General features: G+C 45.0%; 1 protein-coding gene across 2 annotated transcripts in view; it reads left to right on the top strand.

Moving 5' to 3' along the window:
* The window catches only part of gmds (GDP-mannose 4,6-dehydratase), a 292,984-nt gene that overhangs the window by 96,179 nt on the left and 178,878 nt on the right, over positions 1 to 17,927 (top strand). For both annotated transcript variants that reach the window (XM_071346069.1, XM_071346070.1), the window contains one exon: positions 15,015 to 15,142. In XM_071346069.1, coding sequence (XP_071202170.1) covers positions 15,015 to 15,142 — 128 coding nt within the window. The remainder of the gene's footprint in view (positions 1 to 15,014; positions 15,143 to 17,927) is intronic.

The following is a 17,927-nucleotide window of genomic DNA, read 5'->3' on the forward strand; positions in this document are numbered from 1 at the left end:
TCCATCTTTTGGGCAGCTCTCGCGTTATCTTTCCCCAGTTTCTCTTTCTCTCTCTCGCCCTCTCTCACTCTCTCTCTCTATCACAGCATTGTTCCAGCAGGATGTTGTATCTTGGCCTCACCTCTCCTGCTCTGAGTTATATCTGTTGTTGCTCATAAACCATTAAAGCTCTCGTCAGATTCCTCTGTGGATTCCTACGTGTCGCTGCTGCGTTGCTCAACCCAGGGTGGCGTTTTGGTTGGCTGGCCCATTCTCTGTTTACCCAGAACCCCCGGTTCCTGTTACGACCCCGGCCATCGCACTGTGCGGGTTTTGGACTCCACCTCTTTCACTACTCAGGACGGGTAGATAGTGTGTACGTGTATGTGTGCACGGGTAGGCGTGCGTGTGTGTGTGTATTTATGTGTGCATAGGCAGGCGTGTGTGTGTGTATTTATGTGTGCATGGGCAGGCGTGTGTGTGTATTTATGTGTGCATGGGCAGGCGTGTGTGTGTGTATTTATGTGTGCATGGGCAGGGGTGTGTGTGTGTGTGTGTGTGGCAGTAGTGGTCATGACTCCGATCCCTCACGGCACATTTCCTTTATAAACTCATAAAATCCCAGGGAATTCAACAGGAAAAGGGGGAGTCTGATCTGAAGAAATGTGTGAAATAACAAAGTAGAGGAGAGAGAAGAAGAGAAGGCAGACAGAGGTCAGACAGTATTCTCATTCATTACAGACGTACAATGTCTATAATGAGCGGTGCAAAGCAGTGTTTCTGTATGTGTGTCCGTGCGTGGATGTGTTTGATATTAAAAGTCCATTCATTACCTGCCTGCTGCCCTCCCTCTCCCCTCCCTCTGGGTCATTAGTCACTAATGGAGCTGGGAGCTGATGATGTCATTTCTACAGAATCGTATGACATCACCGCCTTCTCCACCCCCACATACAGGAAACACTTGTCCCAGCGTGCCACACGTGGCCTGGCGGAGGGTGTGTGTGCGTGTGTGTGTGTGCGTGTGTGTGTGTGAGGCTGGCTGGCTGGCCCTGTCTGAGGGAGTTTTCCGGAATGACCCGGAACATTGAGTCCCATTGCGTCTGGCCTTTATCTGTCTAACTGGGCACCTGTCACACCACTGTTCCGGTCTGGTGTGGTGGCTGCTGGGAAAGGGCTGGACTGAAAGGATGACCTGACCACGCACTCTCTTTCTCACCGCTGTCTCCAAGGTTTCCTTATATCCTTCTTTCTTTCCTGTCGTTCTGATGAGGTTGCCACGGTTAACAAATAGCATCTCGCTCGCTTTTTCTCGCTCTCTCTCGCTCGCTCCATCTGTTCCTCCTTCGTTCCTTCCTGTCGTTGTGGTTAACAAAAAGCTTTGTCTGTTCCCAGGTCAGATCCTAGCTAGGATGATGAGTTAATCCCAGCTGGAATTTATCTTTATGATTTTCTTACCTCGTCTCTTAAACACCCGTCTGTTCCACCAATAAACATAGGATTCTTATTTTTCTGTTGTAGAAAGGTTCTGGAATCAGAACTCAGGACAGTTGAGAAAGGAAAATAACCTTTGGGCTAATCCAGCATGAACCAAAGCAAACAATGTATCAGGCCGTATCTAACAGCCTGGACGGTTCACACTGCGGCTAGGTGGTTATAGCTCTAGAATGGTTAGCTTAGCCAGTTAGCCATAACAAACACAGCCCCCCTGCTGATACGGCGTGGGGATTAGCATGCCGCACACATAGTAAATGGACTCCATATTGGCCCTGTAATAAGATACACAGCAGCTTTACTGAGTAGCTCACACAGTGATCCCTACAGAATCACTAACCAGAACTGAACTGCCTCATCTGTCAATAATCTCTCTGTAGGTCTCATTTGATGTTTGTCTGATGGGCTTTATACTAGTATAGGCTCTCAGGTATCAAGCCATCGGCACACCTGCTGATTTTAAATGTGCCTGTCTGCAGTACAAAAGGTTATATCAGAGTTATAACCTCAGGCTTGAGGTCACATCCCTCTGCTGTACTGTACTCTCGCTGTATGATAGTGGTGAGCGATTAGTGATATTCTAGGTCGTTTCGATTCAATTATTTTAAAATAATCACCATTTCGGTTTCAACAATTTTATTTCAACATTAATTGCATTAACAAATAATGACATTAGCATGATTTTCGAGCTTTTTAATGGAAATTCCAAAGCTCAAAATAGTGAACATTCAATTGAAAATATTCCATTGCCTCTGTCAGGTCCACATTGGGTAGACATCAATAGAAAAATAGGAAATTACTATGAAATAATCAAATATTTAAGTTGTGTATATTGCTTAGTTTTTATTTGATGACTTTATACTTTTTCATTGCTTAAAGTCATCATCTCATCTTTGCCCACCAGTAGCAGCCAGCCACACAACGCTCTCTCTGTGCTATCAATACTGGCCTGTCTTTAGTAACGTTCTCTCTGTGCTATCAATACTGGCCTGTCTTTAGTAACGTTCTCTCTGTGCTATCAATACTGGCCTGTCTTTAGTAACGTTCTCTCTGTGCTATCAATACTGGCCTGTCTTTAGTAACGTTCTCTCTGTGCTATCAATACTGGCCTGTCTTTAGTAACGTTCTCTCTGTGCTATCAATACTGGCCTGTCTTTAGTAACGTTCTCTCTGTGCTATCAATACTGGCCTGTCTTTAGTAACGTTCTCTCTGTGCTATCAATACTGGCCTGTCTTTAGTAACGTTCTCTCTGTGCTATCAATACTGGCCTGTCTTTAGTAACGCTCTCTCTGTGCTATCAATACTGGCCTGTCTTTAGTAACGTTCTCTCTGTGCTATCAATACTGGCCTGTCTTTAGTAACGTTCTCTCTGTGCTATCAATACTGGCCTGTCTTTAGTAACGTTCTCTCTGTGCTATCAATACTGGCCTGTCTTTAGTCATCCTATTTAGCCAGGCTAGCCTGACAATCATTTACTAGTTCTTCAAAGTAGATAAGGCATACTTTCACAAACTGTCTCTATGCCTCTATCATCATCATTGTGTTGTGTACATTCCTCTCATCCAGTCTACAGTGTAGATTACAGAATAATATACTGCCATGGTTAGGGGGAAAATTCAATTTGGGAAGTCAATGGTGGTCCTACAACACATACATACAGCCACTATCGCAATACACGGCCAGCCTGCTTCCCTTTCATCTATCTGGTTTCAATCAGTATTTCACGTTAAGGATCATATTGTAGAGATGTAATGGGATATATTTGGTGGTATTAAAGAGTTTATTTTCTAAAAGATATCTTTTGGAGGTGTTCATTCAAGAGGTTTTGTTGAGTGGATTCTTCCATCCTGCATCCTCACAGAGCGTAGCTTAGCCCTGCTCAGTGTAACTGAGCTGTTTCATTTTTCATTCTCTCGTTCCATCTTTTCTGTTGAGAGAGGGCTGATAAAAGGAAGCCTAAACATGAGGTGAACTGTGGCCAGGTGAAGAGGAGAGAGACACCCCAGACGACAGGTGTTGAAAAGACTCTCCCCGTCCACCCTCCCTTCTCACTTGACCCAATGACTTCATTTCTCATCCCACCTCGAAGGCGGGGCCAGCGGGGCTGTGATGTCACTAGTCTCGCTCTCAGGTGCATCTTCACTCATCACCACACCTGTGTTTATGTTGCCGGGCGGCTACGGTGACTAAGCATCTGGATGACTGAGGTGATGCTTTTAGCTGTTCTAATGACACTCTGAGGTTACAAAACCTCTCACCCACCTTTCCCACCACCTCATCACCCAGTTATTTTTCTGTGTTGATTGGTGTTGGATAATAGTTGAGGTGTGATGGGGTGTGGTGGGGTGTGAGGTGTGGTGGGGTGTGAGGTGTGATGGGGTGGGAGGTGTGATGTCTAAGTTGGCCTTGTCTGATTGGCCAGAAAGAATCAGACGTTTTGAATGGGAAAAACGTTTAAGCTCTCTTGTTTATGTTTTGTCTCTGGGTCAAACACATTGGTTAATCTCTCTGTTCTGTCAAGTGTGTTCCGTCATGCGAGAAACATGCCTCTCTCTCTCTCTCTCTCTCTCTCTCTCTCTCTCTCTCTCTCTCTCACTCACTCACTCACTCACTCACTCACTCACTCACCAAACCTCCACAAATCTGCTCTCTCACTCGATCTCATTGGATCGCACCTGAGAAGATTTAGGGAGCAGCTGACTCGCTCTCTTTCTCTCTCCGTCTCCAATATTCCCCCCTTCATTGTTCGCTCCCTTCCTTCCCTCCTGTTGAGTTTGTTCACACCTGAGAGAATCGACACTGTGTTGGTGGAGAGAAAGAGAGGTTGACTTATTTTGGATGAAATGCAACTATTTTCTCCATTATGTGGATCCATCAGGACCTAAATTGTGCAACGATGGCAGATGACTGCTGACAGTTCATTGGCCCTGTGTGTGTGTTCATGCGTGCGTAGTGTACGTGCATGCCTGATGACCAAGCAAGCAAACAATGTTCAAAACCCTTAGCCACACTGGGAAATTAGTCAGCTGCTCCAGTCATAATTCAGTATTGATAACGAGTGTTAGAGAGAGGTCACTGAAATCTCTCTGTCGAACTCTTTACAGAAAATAAATATTTACCTAAAAATCCAGATAATTTATTCCCTGTATTAGCTGTGTACGTAGTTGTACTGAGGTTAGTTAGGGGTAATAGAGGGTCGGCCCAAATCCTTAGCTGTGTGGGGATGGGTGGGGGAAGAGTAATGTTGGGGGGAGGGCTTTCACATGGAATCTTTCACTAAGCCACTCACCCCCTGTGCCCTTGCTCCCTGACAGTAAAGGATTATGGGATTTGCAGTTCTGTAGGAATTCCAGAACAGGTGCGTTCTGGAACCCCTCTGTTAAAAAACGTGTCAATAGAGGGGCGCTATTTTCACTTTGGAAAAAATCGTGCCCAATTTAAACGGCCTCGTACTCTATTCTAGATCATACAATATGCATATTATTATTACTAGTGGATAGAAAACACTCTCGTTTCTAAAACTGTTTGAATTATATCTGTGAGTAAAACAGAACTAATTTGGCAGCAAACTTCCAGACAGGAAGTGAAAATTCTGAAAATGGGGCTCTGTTTCAGGGCCTGCCTATTCAATTGCCTTATATTTATCGATATGCATGCACTTCATACGCCTTCCACTAGATGTCAACAGGCAGTGGAAGGTGGAATGGGGTGTCTAGCTTGATCTGAGGTCGAACATGAGCTTTTGGAGTGGCAGGTCAGGAATTTCCTTTCTCTACCAAGGCGCGAGGCGGAGCTCGACATTAGCTTCTGAAAAGCTTTCGGTTTACACGGCGAATATCTCCGGCTCTGATTTCATTTGATACATGTGATAATATAATCGTAAAGTAGGTTTTTTCAACCGAGTTTTATCAGTTTATTCAACGTTTATTGGGACTTTTGGAGTTTTCCATTCTTTGCGTCAAGAGAGGGTGGGAACGTTATCAACCTTGGCTAGCATTGTTGGCTCGAATTCGACAGAAGAAAAGGACATTCTAGAAAAGGACATCCTTGTACAAGATTCTGATGGAAGCTCAGCAAAAGTAAGAACAATTTATGATGTTATTTCGTATTTCTGTGGACAATGTTGATTCCTATTCTCTGCTGTTTTGGCGAGCGCTGTCTCGCAATAACGCAAGCTGTTTGTTATGGTAAAGTTATTTTTTTAAATACAACACGGCGGTTGCATTAAGAACCAGTGTATCTTTCATTTGCCATACAACAAGTATTTTTATGTAAAGTTTATGATGAGTTCTTTGGTCAGATTAGGTGAGTGTCCAAAATATCTCTGGAGATTCTGGTGAATCGATGCTACGTATTCACAATGTATAATCAGGATTTGTAGCTCTAAATATGCACATTTTCGAACAAAATATAAGTGTATTGTATAACCTGATGTTATAAGACTGTCATCTGATGAAGTTGTTCAAGGTTAGTGATTAATTTTATATCTTTTGCTCGTTTTTGCGATAGCTACCTTTTGCGGTGAATAAATGCATTTGTGTGTTTGGCTATTGTGGTAAGCTAATATAATTCTATATTGTGTTTTCACTGTAAAACACTTAAAAAATCGGAAATATTGGCTGGATTCACAAGATGTTTATCTTTCATTTGCTGTACACCATGTATTTTTCATAAATGTTTTATGATGAGTATTTATTTATTGCACGTTGCTCTCTGTAATTATTCTGGCTGCTTCGGTGCTATTTGTGATGGTAGCTGCAATGTAAAACTATGATTTATACCTCAAATATGCACATTTTTCGAACAAAACATGAATGTATTGTGTAACATGTTATGACTGTCATCTGATGAAGTTGTTTCTTGGTTAGTGACTAATTATATCTCTATTTGGTCGGTTTTGTGATAGCTACCTATGCGGTAGAAACATGGTGAAAATATGCGGTTGAGTCTTTGGCTATTGTGGTTAGCTAATATAAATACACATTGTGTTTTCGCTGTAAAACATTTTAAAAATCGGAAATGATGGCTGGATTCACAAGATGTTTATCTTTCATTTGCTGTATTGGACTTGTGATTTCATGAAAATTATATTATATGATATCCCTGTCCCGTTAGGCTAGGCTATGCTAGTCAGCTTTTTTGATGAGGATGCTCCCGGATCCGGGATGGGTATCACTGAAAGGTTAATGAAACTCAGACGTTTCCATGACAACTCAGCAGCATTCAATTGAAACTCGAAAGCAGCGGTTACTTTTAAATGTTTTTTTTGTCAGTATTAATGCCTTTAAAAAAATATTACAGACAAGGTTAGATCAAACAGGTTGTTTTTTTTAAACTTTATTTTACCTTTATTTAACTAGGCAAGTCAGTTAAGAACAAATTCTTATTTTCAATGACGGCCTAGGAACAGTGGGTTAACTGCTTTGTTCAGTGGCAGAACGACAAATTTTTCCTTGTCAGCTTGGGGATTCCTTTCGGTTGCTAGTCCAACGCTCTAACCACTAGGCTACCTGCCGCCCCACCCCCCAGGTTTAAGGACAGGTAGCAGCCATGTCACATACCTGGAATGAATTAGATTTTGTGAGCTTTGCAATGACCAGTGTTTGTAAGAGTAAGCTTACCGACAAAGAAACTGCTTAGACACACACACACACACACAGGGCAGGCACACACACACGGAGAGAAAAGCTCCCACATTACTGTATGGTACCGTGTGTGTGAGTCAGACAGAGCCATTTTGAGCTCTGTATGTCTGTAAGTCTGGGTAAGGCTGGTCCGTCACGGAGTTTGAAGGCAGACTTCATAACTCATCATCCCTCAGCATTATGGCTCAGAGTTATTATGGTAGAGTTACTGCAGCTCACGAGAGCCTGAATATCTCTACAGTGCCAACTCAAGAAGACTAGTCTCCCTACCAGCCTGATCCTCTCACTCTAGACCCCCCAGGACTAACCCAACCCCCCCCCCCCAGGACTAACCTAACCACCCCCCCAGGACTAACCCAACCAACCCCCCCCAGGACTAACCCAACCAACCCCCCCAGGACTAACCCAACCACCCCACCCAGGACTAACCCAACCACCCCACCCAGGACTAACCCAACCACCCCACCCAGGACTAACCCAACCACCCCACCCAGGTCTAACCCAACCCCCCCAGGACTAACCCAACCACCACCCAGGACTAACCCAACCACCCCCCCCAGGACTAACCCAACCACCCCCCCCAGGACTAACCCAACCACCCCCCCCCCAGGACTAACCCAACCACCCCCACAGGACTAACCCAACCACCCCCACAGGACTTCCCAATCCCTCCATACCTCCATCCCCCAGTCCCAGCTGTGACAATGTAGCCCGTGTCTTAGGTTTTTCCTGTCCCTTCTCTCGCCAAGGAAACAAAATGAAATGGGAAGGGAAAAAAAGGACAGGATTTAAGGAAGAGAGAGAGAGTGTGTGTGTGTGTGTGTGAGATACTGGCATGGGTTTTGCTGTCTGCTCAGTTTTCACGGCTCATGGTTTTATTGGACTTTCCGCGGGCCTGCAGGGCGAGGTTAAACGGCCACCGCCGCCCCATGCACACGCACACACACACACCAACCCGACCGTCCTGTGATGCTGCTCCCAGTAAAGGAACACACATGAACATTAGGGCCAGTAACAGAGCAGACTTTGTCTTACTCAGCAGGTCATTAGGGTCAGTAACAGAGCAGACGTTGTCTTACTCAGCAGGTCATTAGGGCCAGTAACAGAGCAGACTTTGTCTTACTCAGCAGGTCATTAGGGCCAGTAACAGAGCAGACTTTGTCTTACTCAGCAGGTCATTAGGGTCAGTAACAGAGCAGACGTTGTCTTACTCAGCAGGTCATTAGGGCCAGTAACAGAGCAGACTTTGTCTTACTCAGCAGGTCATTAGGGCCAGTAACAGAGCAGACTTTGTCTTACTCAGCAGGTCATTAGGGCCAGTAACAGAGCAGACTTTGTCTTACTCAGCAGGTCATTAAGGTCAGTAACAGAGCAGACTTTGTCTTACTCAGCAGGTCATTAGGGTCAGTAACAGAGCAGACTTTGTCTTACTCAGCAGGTCATTAGGGTCAGAGCATCGTGTGTTTGGAGCAGTGCAGCGCTCCAATTCCCCAGTTTGACCTAGGGAGGGAGGAGACCCACTGACCACTCCAAACAGAGGTGTGAGCTTTACTGGCCAAAGGAGTACAGGTGTGCCAGCCTGCTTGCCCCAGTGTGTGTGTGGTTTTGTGTGCCTGCCCTAGCCCTGCCTGCTTGGGGAAATTAGGTTTAGTTTATTCATGGATTGGGCTAGGGGTTTAGGTATCCCTCCCTGTGTTTCCTTAAGGCCTACACCTTCAGGCTGGAGAGTTGTGATAACCTGAGTTTAACCTGCTCAACAGGAGTTTGGATTGGATAGATTACAGTTCAGGTGGGAGCCTCGCCATCCTATAGTGTACATAGCTACCACCACAGTTATCAGTCAGGGTTCTAGTTACACTGCTACCACCACAGTTATCAGTCAGGGTTCTAGTTACACTGCTACCACCACAGTTATCAGTCAGGGTTCTAGTTACACTGCTACCACCACAGTTATCAGTCAGGGTTCTAGTTACACTGCTACCACCACAGTTAACAGTCAGGGTTCTAGTTACACTGCTACCACCACAGTTAACAGTCAGGGTTCTAGTTACAGTGCTACCACCACAGTTAACAGTCAGGGTTCTAGTTACACTGCTACCACCACAGTTATCAGTCAGGGTTCTAGTTACACTGCTACCACCACAGTTATCAGTCAGGGTTCTAGTTACACTGCTACCACCACAGTTATCAGTCAGGGTTCTAGTTACACTGCTACCACCACAGTTAACAGTCAGGGTTCTAGTTACACTGCTACCACCACAGTTATCAGTCAGGGTTCTAGTTACACTGCTACCACCACAGTTAACAGTCAGGGTTCTAGTTACACTGCTACCACCACAGTTATCAGTCAGGGTTCTAGTTACACTGCTACCACCACAGTTAACAGTCAGGGTTCTAGTTACACTGCTACCACCACAGTTAACAGTCAGGGTTCTAGTTACACTGCTACCACCACAGTTAACAGTCAGGGTTCTAGTTACACTGCTACCACCACAGTTATCAGTCAGGGTTCTAGTCACATTGCTACCACCACAGTTATCAGTCAGGGTTCTAGTTACACTGCTACCACCACAGTTAACAGTCAGGGTTCTAGTTACACTGCTACCACCACATTTATCAGTCAGGGTTCTAGTTACACTGCTACCACCACAGTTATCAGTCAGGGTTCTAGTTACACTGCTACCACCACAGTTAACAGTCAGGGTTTTAGTTACGCTGCTACCACCACAGTTATCAGTCAGGGTTCTAGTTACACTGCTACCACCACAGTTATCAGTCAGGGTTCTAGTTACACTGCTACCACCACAGTTATCAGTCAGGGTTCTAGTTACACTGCTACCACCACAGTTATCAGTCAGGGTTCTAGTTACACTGCTACCACCACATTTATCAGTCAGGGTTCTAGTTACACTGCTACCACCACAGTTAACAGTCAGGGTTTTAGTTACGCTGCTACCACCACAGTTATCAGTCAGGGTTCTAGTTACATTGTCCAGGCCCAGTCTGTGTGGATTTGTCATACTTTAAGTATGGGAAGTGTGTGTGTGTGTGTTAGTGTGTGTGAGTGCGTGTGTGCCAATGACATCAGCATGATGATAATGGCTTGATAAGCTTATTTTGCTGGTGACCTGGTTTGTAACACATACACAGTTTTTCTTATAACAAGTTAAAATGCTAATAAAGCTGAGATTGTACTTCCCAGTGTAAATGACCTGGTAGCTAGAGAAAGCATAGAAAGCACCATAGAAAGCACCCAGGGCAGAGGGACTTTCTGACATCTAGCTTCGCTTCATGACCACAAGCTATTTTCAAATGAAGATGTCAAAGATAATTATTCACAATTTTGATGGTTCCGTCTTGTAGTGAATAATGGAAAGCTTTGATGACAACCTTTGATAGCTTGTATTTCACCCTTAAAACTGATCAAATTTGAAAATGCAGTTTTGTTATTGTGATTTAGCATCAGTGTAGTTCTATTTACATTTACATTTAAGTCATTTAGCAGACGCTCTTATCCAGAGCGACTTACAAATTGGTGCATTCACCTTATGACATCCAGTGGAACGGCCACTTTACAATAGTGCATCTAAATCTTTTAAGGGGGGGGGGGAGTGAGAAGGATTACTTTATCCTATCCTAGGTATTCCTTAAAGAGGTGGGGTTTCAGGTGTCTCCGGAAGGTGGTGATTGACTCCGCTGTCCTGGCGTCGTGAGGGAGTTTGTTCCACCATTGGGGGGCCAGAGCAGCGAACAGTTTTGACTGGGCTGAGCGGGAACTGTACTTCCTCAGTGGTAGGGAGGCGAGCAGGCCAGAGGTGGATGAACGCAGTGCCCTTGTTTGGGTGTATAATATACAGCAAAGTTTTACATCAAATACTGTAAAACAATGCAGTGGTGACATGGCCATAAGCACACAACCCCCGGCCCCACAACAACACAAAACACGCTTTAGTCCTCAAAATAAGTCTGTCTAGTGTAACTTTCTAGTCTACGGTCTGGTTTCCCTCAACCTCTAAAGCTGTTGCTTTTATAATGAAATAATTACTACAAATTTGGTGTGTGTTTGTGTGTGTGATTAGGTTCATGGGATTGTGCTGTGGCTAACTCCTCCCGCCTGCTCCTTGTCATGGCAACAGAGACACAGTAAAGAGACACGCCACTAGATAATTATGGTTTGGAGTCCCTAATACACAGCAACATGCGACTTAACTTTATAGGTCCAAGTGGCCTAGAACTCCACATCTGGGTGTCTATGAATGAGAACAGATAGGCTGTGGAGTACTGTGTTGTGTACTGTGGAGTACTGTGTTGTGTACTGTGGAGTACTGTGTTGTGTACTGTGGAGTACTGTGTTGTGTACTGTGGAGTACTGTGTTGTGTACTGTGGAGTACTGTGTTGTGTACTGTGGAGTACTGTGTTGTGTACTGTGGAGTACTGTGTTGTGTACTGTGGAGTACTGTGTTGTGTACTGTGGAGTACTGTGTTGTGTACTGTGGAGTACTGTGTTGTGTACTGTGGAGTACTGTGTTGTGTACTGTGGAGTACTGTGTTGTGTACTGTGGAGTACTGTGTTGTGTACTGTGGAGTACTGTGTTGTGTACTGTGGAGTACTGTGTTGTGTACTGTGGAGTACTGTGTTGTGTACTGTGGAGTACTGTGTTGTGTACTGTGGAGTACTGTGTTGTGTACTGTGGAGTACTGTGTTGTGTACTGTGGAGTACTGTGTTGTGTACTGTGGAGTACTGTGTTGTGTACTGTGGAGTACTGTGTTGTGTACTGTGGAGTACTGTGTTGTGTACTGTGGAGTACTGTGTTGTGTACTGTGGAGTACTGTGTTGTGTACTGTGGAGTACTGTGTTGTGTACTGTGGAGTACTGTGTTGTGTACTGTGGAGTACTGTGTTGTGTACTGTGGAGTACTGTGTTGTGTACTGTGGAGTACTGTGTTGTGTACTGTGGAGTACTGTGTTGTGTACTGTGGAGTACTGTGTTGTGTACTGTGGAGTACTGTGTTGTGTACTGTGGAGTACTGTGTTGTGTACTGTGGAGTACTGTGTTGTGTACTGTGGAGTACTGTGTTGTGTACTGTGGAGTACTGTGTTGTGTACTGTGGAGTACTGTGTTGTGTACTGTGGAGTACTGTGTTGTGTACTGTGGAGTACTGTGTTGTGTACTGTGGAGTACTGTGTTGTGTACTGTGGAGTACTGTGTTGTGTACTGTGGAGTACTGTGTTGTGTACTGTGGAGTACTGTGTTGTGTACTGTGGAGTACTGTGTTGTGTACTGTGGAGTACTGTGTTGTGTACTGTGGAGTACTGTGTTGTGTACTGTGGAGTACTGTGTTGTGTACTGTGGAGTACTGTGTTGTGTAAGCCCAAACTGGTGTAGCTCAACCAGATGTTTTTTTCACCCCTTGTAAATCAGCTTTCTTGTAACCTAAATCAATAATCACCAACAGTAAGACGGACATTAAACAGCCATGTCTCAGTGTAAAAGTAGCTAGTATAAAAACAACTCTGATTTTTCTGTCTCACAAATGTAGCCTAAAGTCACAGAATTGCAAATAATTTGTTTGAATCTTCTATTTCTTGATCCTAGAATAGTCGACGTCTTCCCATTCTGATGTTCATCTATCTCTGAAGGTTTGCTGATTTATGCAGGCCTACTCTAAATATGAGAGGACAATGTCTAGAATTTATAAACAAACAGATGTTTAGACATGTTACGACATATTTACAGATGTCAACATTTTTCTGAACATAATTTTGAAGTTTTCATTGTTATTTACATTTTCATAGTTGCTTACGTATTATTTTTGTGTTTTCATAGTTTCATAAAGCTTTTGTGTTGGGTATCCTTATTATTACTAAATTCAACAAGACAGCTAATATAACGTTTACTGTCTAGGCTGCCATAACCATTTATTTAAAGACCGTCACATTATTAGACATGACATTATAATATTCAGTGTTGCTATCACTCTATATCATTCAGTGTTTTCCTTGGATAAATGTGTGCAGGTAGTTTCACCATAGTTAGAGGCTGCAATGTTCAGCCAAACACCCAAAACCCTCCCTCCATATCTCACACACACACACACACACACACACACACACACACACACACACACACACACACACACACACACACACACACACACACACAGAGAGCACACACCGCACAGAGAGCACACACCGCACAGAGAGAGCACACACCGCACAGAGAAAGCAATTAGAAGATAATTTGTTTTGCAGCAGATACAATCTCCACGTGTGTCTGGTCCAAGAGAGCAGCAGCAACACCAGGCAGACAGTCAGGCCCGCGGTCTGGCAGACTAAACCACTCTGCGGTACTCTTGGACTGGACACTCTCCGCTAGCAGAGTCGGGGTGGTCCTCTCCATCTGTGTTTGTGTGTGTGTGTGTCTGCGTGTGTTAGTGCATGTGTGTGTGTCTGCGTGTGTTAGCGTGTGTGTTAGTGCCTGTGTGCGTGTGCGTGTGTGTGTTAGTGCGTGTGTGTTAGTGCGTGTGTGTTAGTGCGTGTGTGTTAGTGCGTGTGTGTTAGTGCGTGTGTGTTAGTGCGTGTGTGTTAGTGCGTGTGTGTTAGTGTGTTAGTGTGTGTGTGTTAGTGTGTGTTAGTGTGTGTTAGTGTGTGTGCGTGTGTGTTAGTGCGTGTGTGTTAGTGCGTGTGTGTTAGTGCGTGTGTGTTAGTGCGTGTGTGTTAGTGTGTTAGTGTGTGTGTGTGCGTGTGTGTTAGTGCGTGTGTGTTAGTGCGTGTGTGTTAGTGCGTGTGTGTTAGTGCGTGTGTGTTAGTGCGTGTGTGTTAGTGTGTTAGTGTGTGCGTGTGTGTGTGCGTGTGTGTGTGCGTGTGTGTTAGTGCGTGTATGTTAGTGCGTGTGTGTTAGTGCGTGCGTGTGTGTGTGTGTTAGTGCGTGTCCTCTCCATCTGTGTTTGTGTGTGTATGTGTCTGCGTGTGTTAGTGCATGTGTATGTGTCTGCGTGTGTTAGTGCATGTGTATGTGTCTGCGTGTGTTAGTGCATGTGTATGTGTCTGCGTGTGTTAGTGCATGTGTATGTGTCTGCGTGTGTTAGTGCGTGTGTGTTAGTGCGTGTGTGTTAGTGCGTGTGTGTTAGTGCGTGTTAGTGCGTGTGTGTTAGTGCGAGTGTGTGTGTGTGTGTTAGTGCGTGTGCGTGTTAGTGTGTGTTCGTGCGTGTGTGTGTGTGTTAGTGTGTTAGTGTGTGTGTGTGTGTTAGTGTGTGTGTGTGTGTGTTAGTGTGTGTGTTTGTTAGTGTGTGTGTTTGTTAGTGCGTGTTGTGGTGGACCTAGACCTGGGTTCAAATACTATTTAAAAAACGTTATATGTGCTTGACTGAGCTTGCCTGTTGCAATGGGCCAATAGACTAGTCCCAAAACTGCAAACCTCAACCACTTGACACTCCACGCGGACTGGAGCAAATGATCAAAGTGTTTGAAAGATTAACCTTGAAATAACCTGTACCCCCGCACATTGACTCGGTACCAGAAACCCCTGTATATAGCCTTGTTATTGTTATTTTGTTGTGTTAATTTTTATACTTTTTAAAACTTTATTTAGTCAATACTTTCTAAACTCTTTCTTGAACTGCATTGTTGGTTAAGGGCTTGTAAGTAAGCATTTCACGGGAAGGTCTACAGCTGTTATATTCGGAGCATGTGACTAATAAAATGTATTTGATTTTGCTTTGGGTATTTGAACCCAGTTCTAGTGGACCCAGGGCCAATGCAGCGACGAGGAGGCAGACGGTCGCTGTGTGGCGATGTGTTGCAAACGGTTGTGTTTCGATTGTCAGGCCATGACCTCGCTAATATTCTCTCCTCTTTCTGTTTTTGCCTCTTTCTCTCCCCCTCCCTCCCTCCCAGGAGCGAACTTCGTGACGCGTAAGATCAGTCGTTCTGTGGCGAAGATTCACCTGGGCCAGCTGGAGAGCTTTAGTCTGGGTAACCTGGACTCCAAGAGAGACTGGGGCCACGCCAAGGACTACGTAGAGGTAAGACTGGTGGAGACACTCCTACACAGACACACAAACACACAGCATTATGGGGGTAATGTTTTCTAAGATCATTTGAGGCCGAAATATGTGATCTGCATGAAGCCTCTTGTGATAGCCTGCCAAAATAGAAAACAGAGAGAGGAAAGGGAGGGAGAGGGCTGCTTGCTGTGAGGCCACAGACAGCACTCCACTTTCCCACCACTCACCCATGTCCCAAAAACCCCTGAAACAGAGCATCATTGCTCCCCAAATGGCACTGGGCTCAGGCCAAAAGTAGTGCACTCTGTAGAGAATAGGGTAGATGTAGAAATATTGAGGGAATTTCTGCCTGGTGCTGTGAATGATGACAGAAATACAGTGTTTGTGTTAACATAATGGTGCCAGCAGGGAGAGGGGACTGGAGAGATGAAAGGAACAGTAGGCGGGAACCATGTCCACGAGCATAACTGGCCGTGAGTGTTAGCGATAGGTTAGTGCAGCCCGTGTGTGTGTGATCGTTAAGTGTTTGTGTGTTTGTCTCTTTCTTTATGAAGATGCAAAGCTTGGCGTGTTGCCATGTCTGACAGCAAGACTCCTCATGGTGGGGCGGTGGTGGGGGGTGACACTGATGAGGACTAGGGGGGGGTTTAACTGGAACTTCTCTGTGGGTCACTGCGTCAGAGCAGGGTGGGGCCCAAATTGCTTTTGTGGCGTCAGTCGATGCGTCAGTCATCCAATGTTCACAAGAGGATCATAGTCCCTCCATAGATCAGTCATATCCCAAGATCAGTCATATCCCATGTAAACGACAGAGAAAGGAGAGCCAACACAACTGCTCTTTGGTTTCTTTCTGACCTCTTTGTTCACATTTACCATAGAACTGTGTAACCAACGGTTATGGATGAAGACTGTCATGAAAATAGAATAACAGTCATAATCGTAAAAAGAAAACGACATAATTTTGATATTTATTGGTGTGGAACAAACAGCGGACTGAAGATGCGACTGCCGGGCATTCTTGTGGTTTAGTGTAACATGGACTCTATGCCTCTACTGCCATTCATTCTAATTAGACTGGTTTGGATTTTTCCCTGACCAATATGGCTGCCATTTTCACCCCATTCTGGAACTTTGAGGGTCTATGACATAGCCCATCAAGTAATTTAATATGATCTCTATGATAAAAACATAGAAACGTTTATTTTACATTCATTTACTTTATTTAAATATGAGCTATCCTGGAAACCCAGTGACTGGTTCTGATTGAATAGGTCTAGTATTTGCATGTATACGGTGAAACTACTCATTGTATATCTGTGTGTGCGCGTGCTTGTGTTTGTGTGTGTCTACCCGGCTCCTGTCCGGGACACCCTGGTTTGAGACACTCCAGGTTTCCTGTGGGAACGTCAGCATTCCAGGTCTGGTGAATCACTCACCTCTACGCCATGCCGCTCCTGTGTTGGAAAGCCGGATTTTTGGGAAGTCAAACAGAACAGAAGCCGGCCGAGGGACTGAGGAAAACTGTGGTGGAGAGGGGAGGATATTGGGAGGAGAGGGGGATGGGGGAGAACAGACGAGTGTTTGTAGGACTTTATACATTATGTATTCCCTGCTGAAAGTTATACTCCACCCTGCTAAATAACATGCACACTCACACCATATACACCTCTCTCTTTCACAACTCCCTCTCTCTCTCGGCCTCTCTCTCGCTCTCTCTCCCGTTCTTCACCTCTCTCTCGCTCTCTCCCTCTCTCTCTCTCTCTCTCTCCCCTTTCCTTCAAATCTCTCTCTCTCCCTCATTTCTCTCTTTCACTCTCTCTGTTTCTCAGAGTCACTAAGAACACACATTAAAGGGACATAGTGATGTCTTTTGTCCCTGGTGTCAGCAGTACATTACCATGGCGAAGTCGAACAACAGGCAAAGTTTAAACAAAGCCATGTGTTCTCCACTGTGGGTGTCTCTCTCTCTCTCTCTCTCTCTCTCTCTCTCTCTCTCTCTCTCTCTCTCTCTCTCTCTTTCTCTCTCTCTCTCTCTCTCTCTCTTCTCCCTCCCTCCCTCAATCTCTCCACCCAGGAGGAGCAGGGAAATTGCCTCTAATAGTGTGTGGATGAATTTGTGGTGGCAGAAGGGGTGTGCAGTGTGTCTGCACTAACAGCATCTGAAGCCCCGTGGTCGGGTGTTAGCTCACCAGCCATATCCAGTGTCTCTCTCACACACACACACACACACACACACACACACACACACACACACACACACACACACACACACACACACACACACACACACACACACACACACACACACACAGCCCTGAATGGAGCGTTTAAGGGATGGGTCTATGACTGGTCTTTTGTGTGGCCGACTCCTTTCTTGTTGAAACAGTGAATAAAATCATTGAGCTTATCGTAACCTGCCTTCACTTTTAATCTGGTTTAGAATCAAAATACGGAATCGTTAGAACAGGTCTGCGAAATGAAACATATGTTTGATTACTTCATTTTATTGGTTCTTCTAAACGTACAGGAACCCACACAGGGGGCACAGGAAACTAAAACTTACACACATACACACACACACACACACACACACACACACCAAATCACATTCCCACACACATATTGATCTGGTCTGAGAGCAGGAGAAGAGGATGTTGGTGTCAGTCATCTTTACTCTGCCCTGTATCTTTCCTCCTCTCTTTGGCATGGGCTGTGTCTCTCTGAGTTAGCCTGGGGGTATGGCTTATACAGGGTACAGCACACCTTGTTGTCCAGCTGTTTTGATGTTTGTGTTGTCCTGGTT

Source organism: Salvelinus alpinus, chromosome 16, assembly GCF_045679555.1.
Source record: "Salvelinus alpinus chromosome 16, SLU_Salpinus.1, whole genome shotgun sequence".
Taxonomy (NCBI): domain Eukaryota; kingdom Metazoa; phylum Chordata; class Actinopteri; order Salmoniformes; family Salmonidae; genus Salvelinus; species Salvelinus alpinus.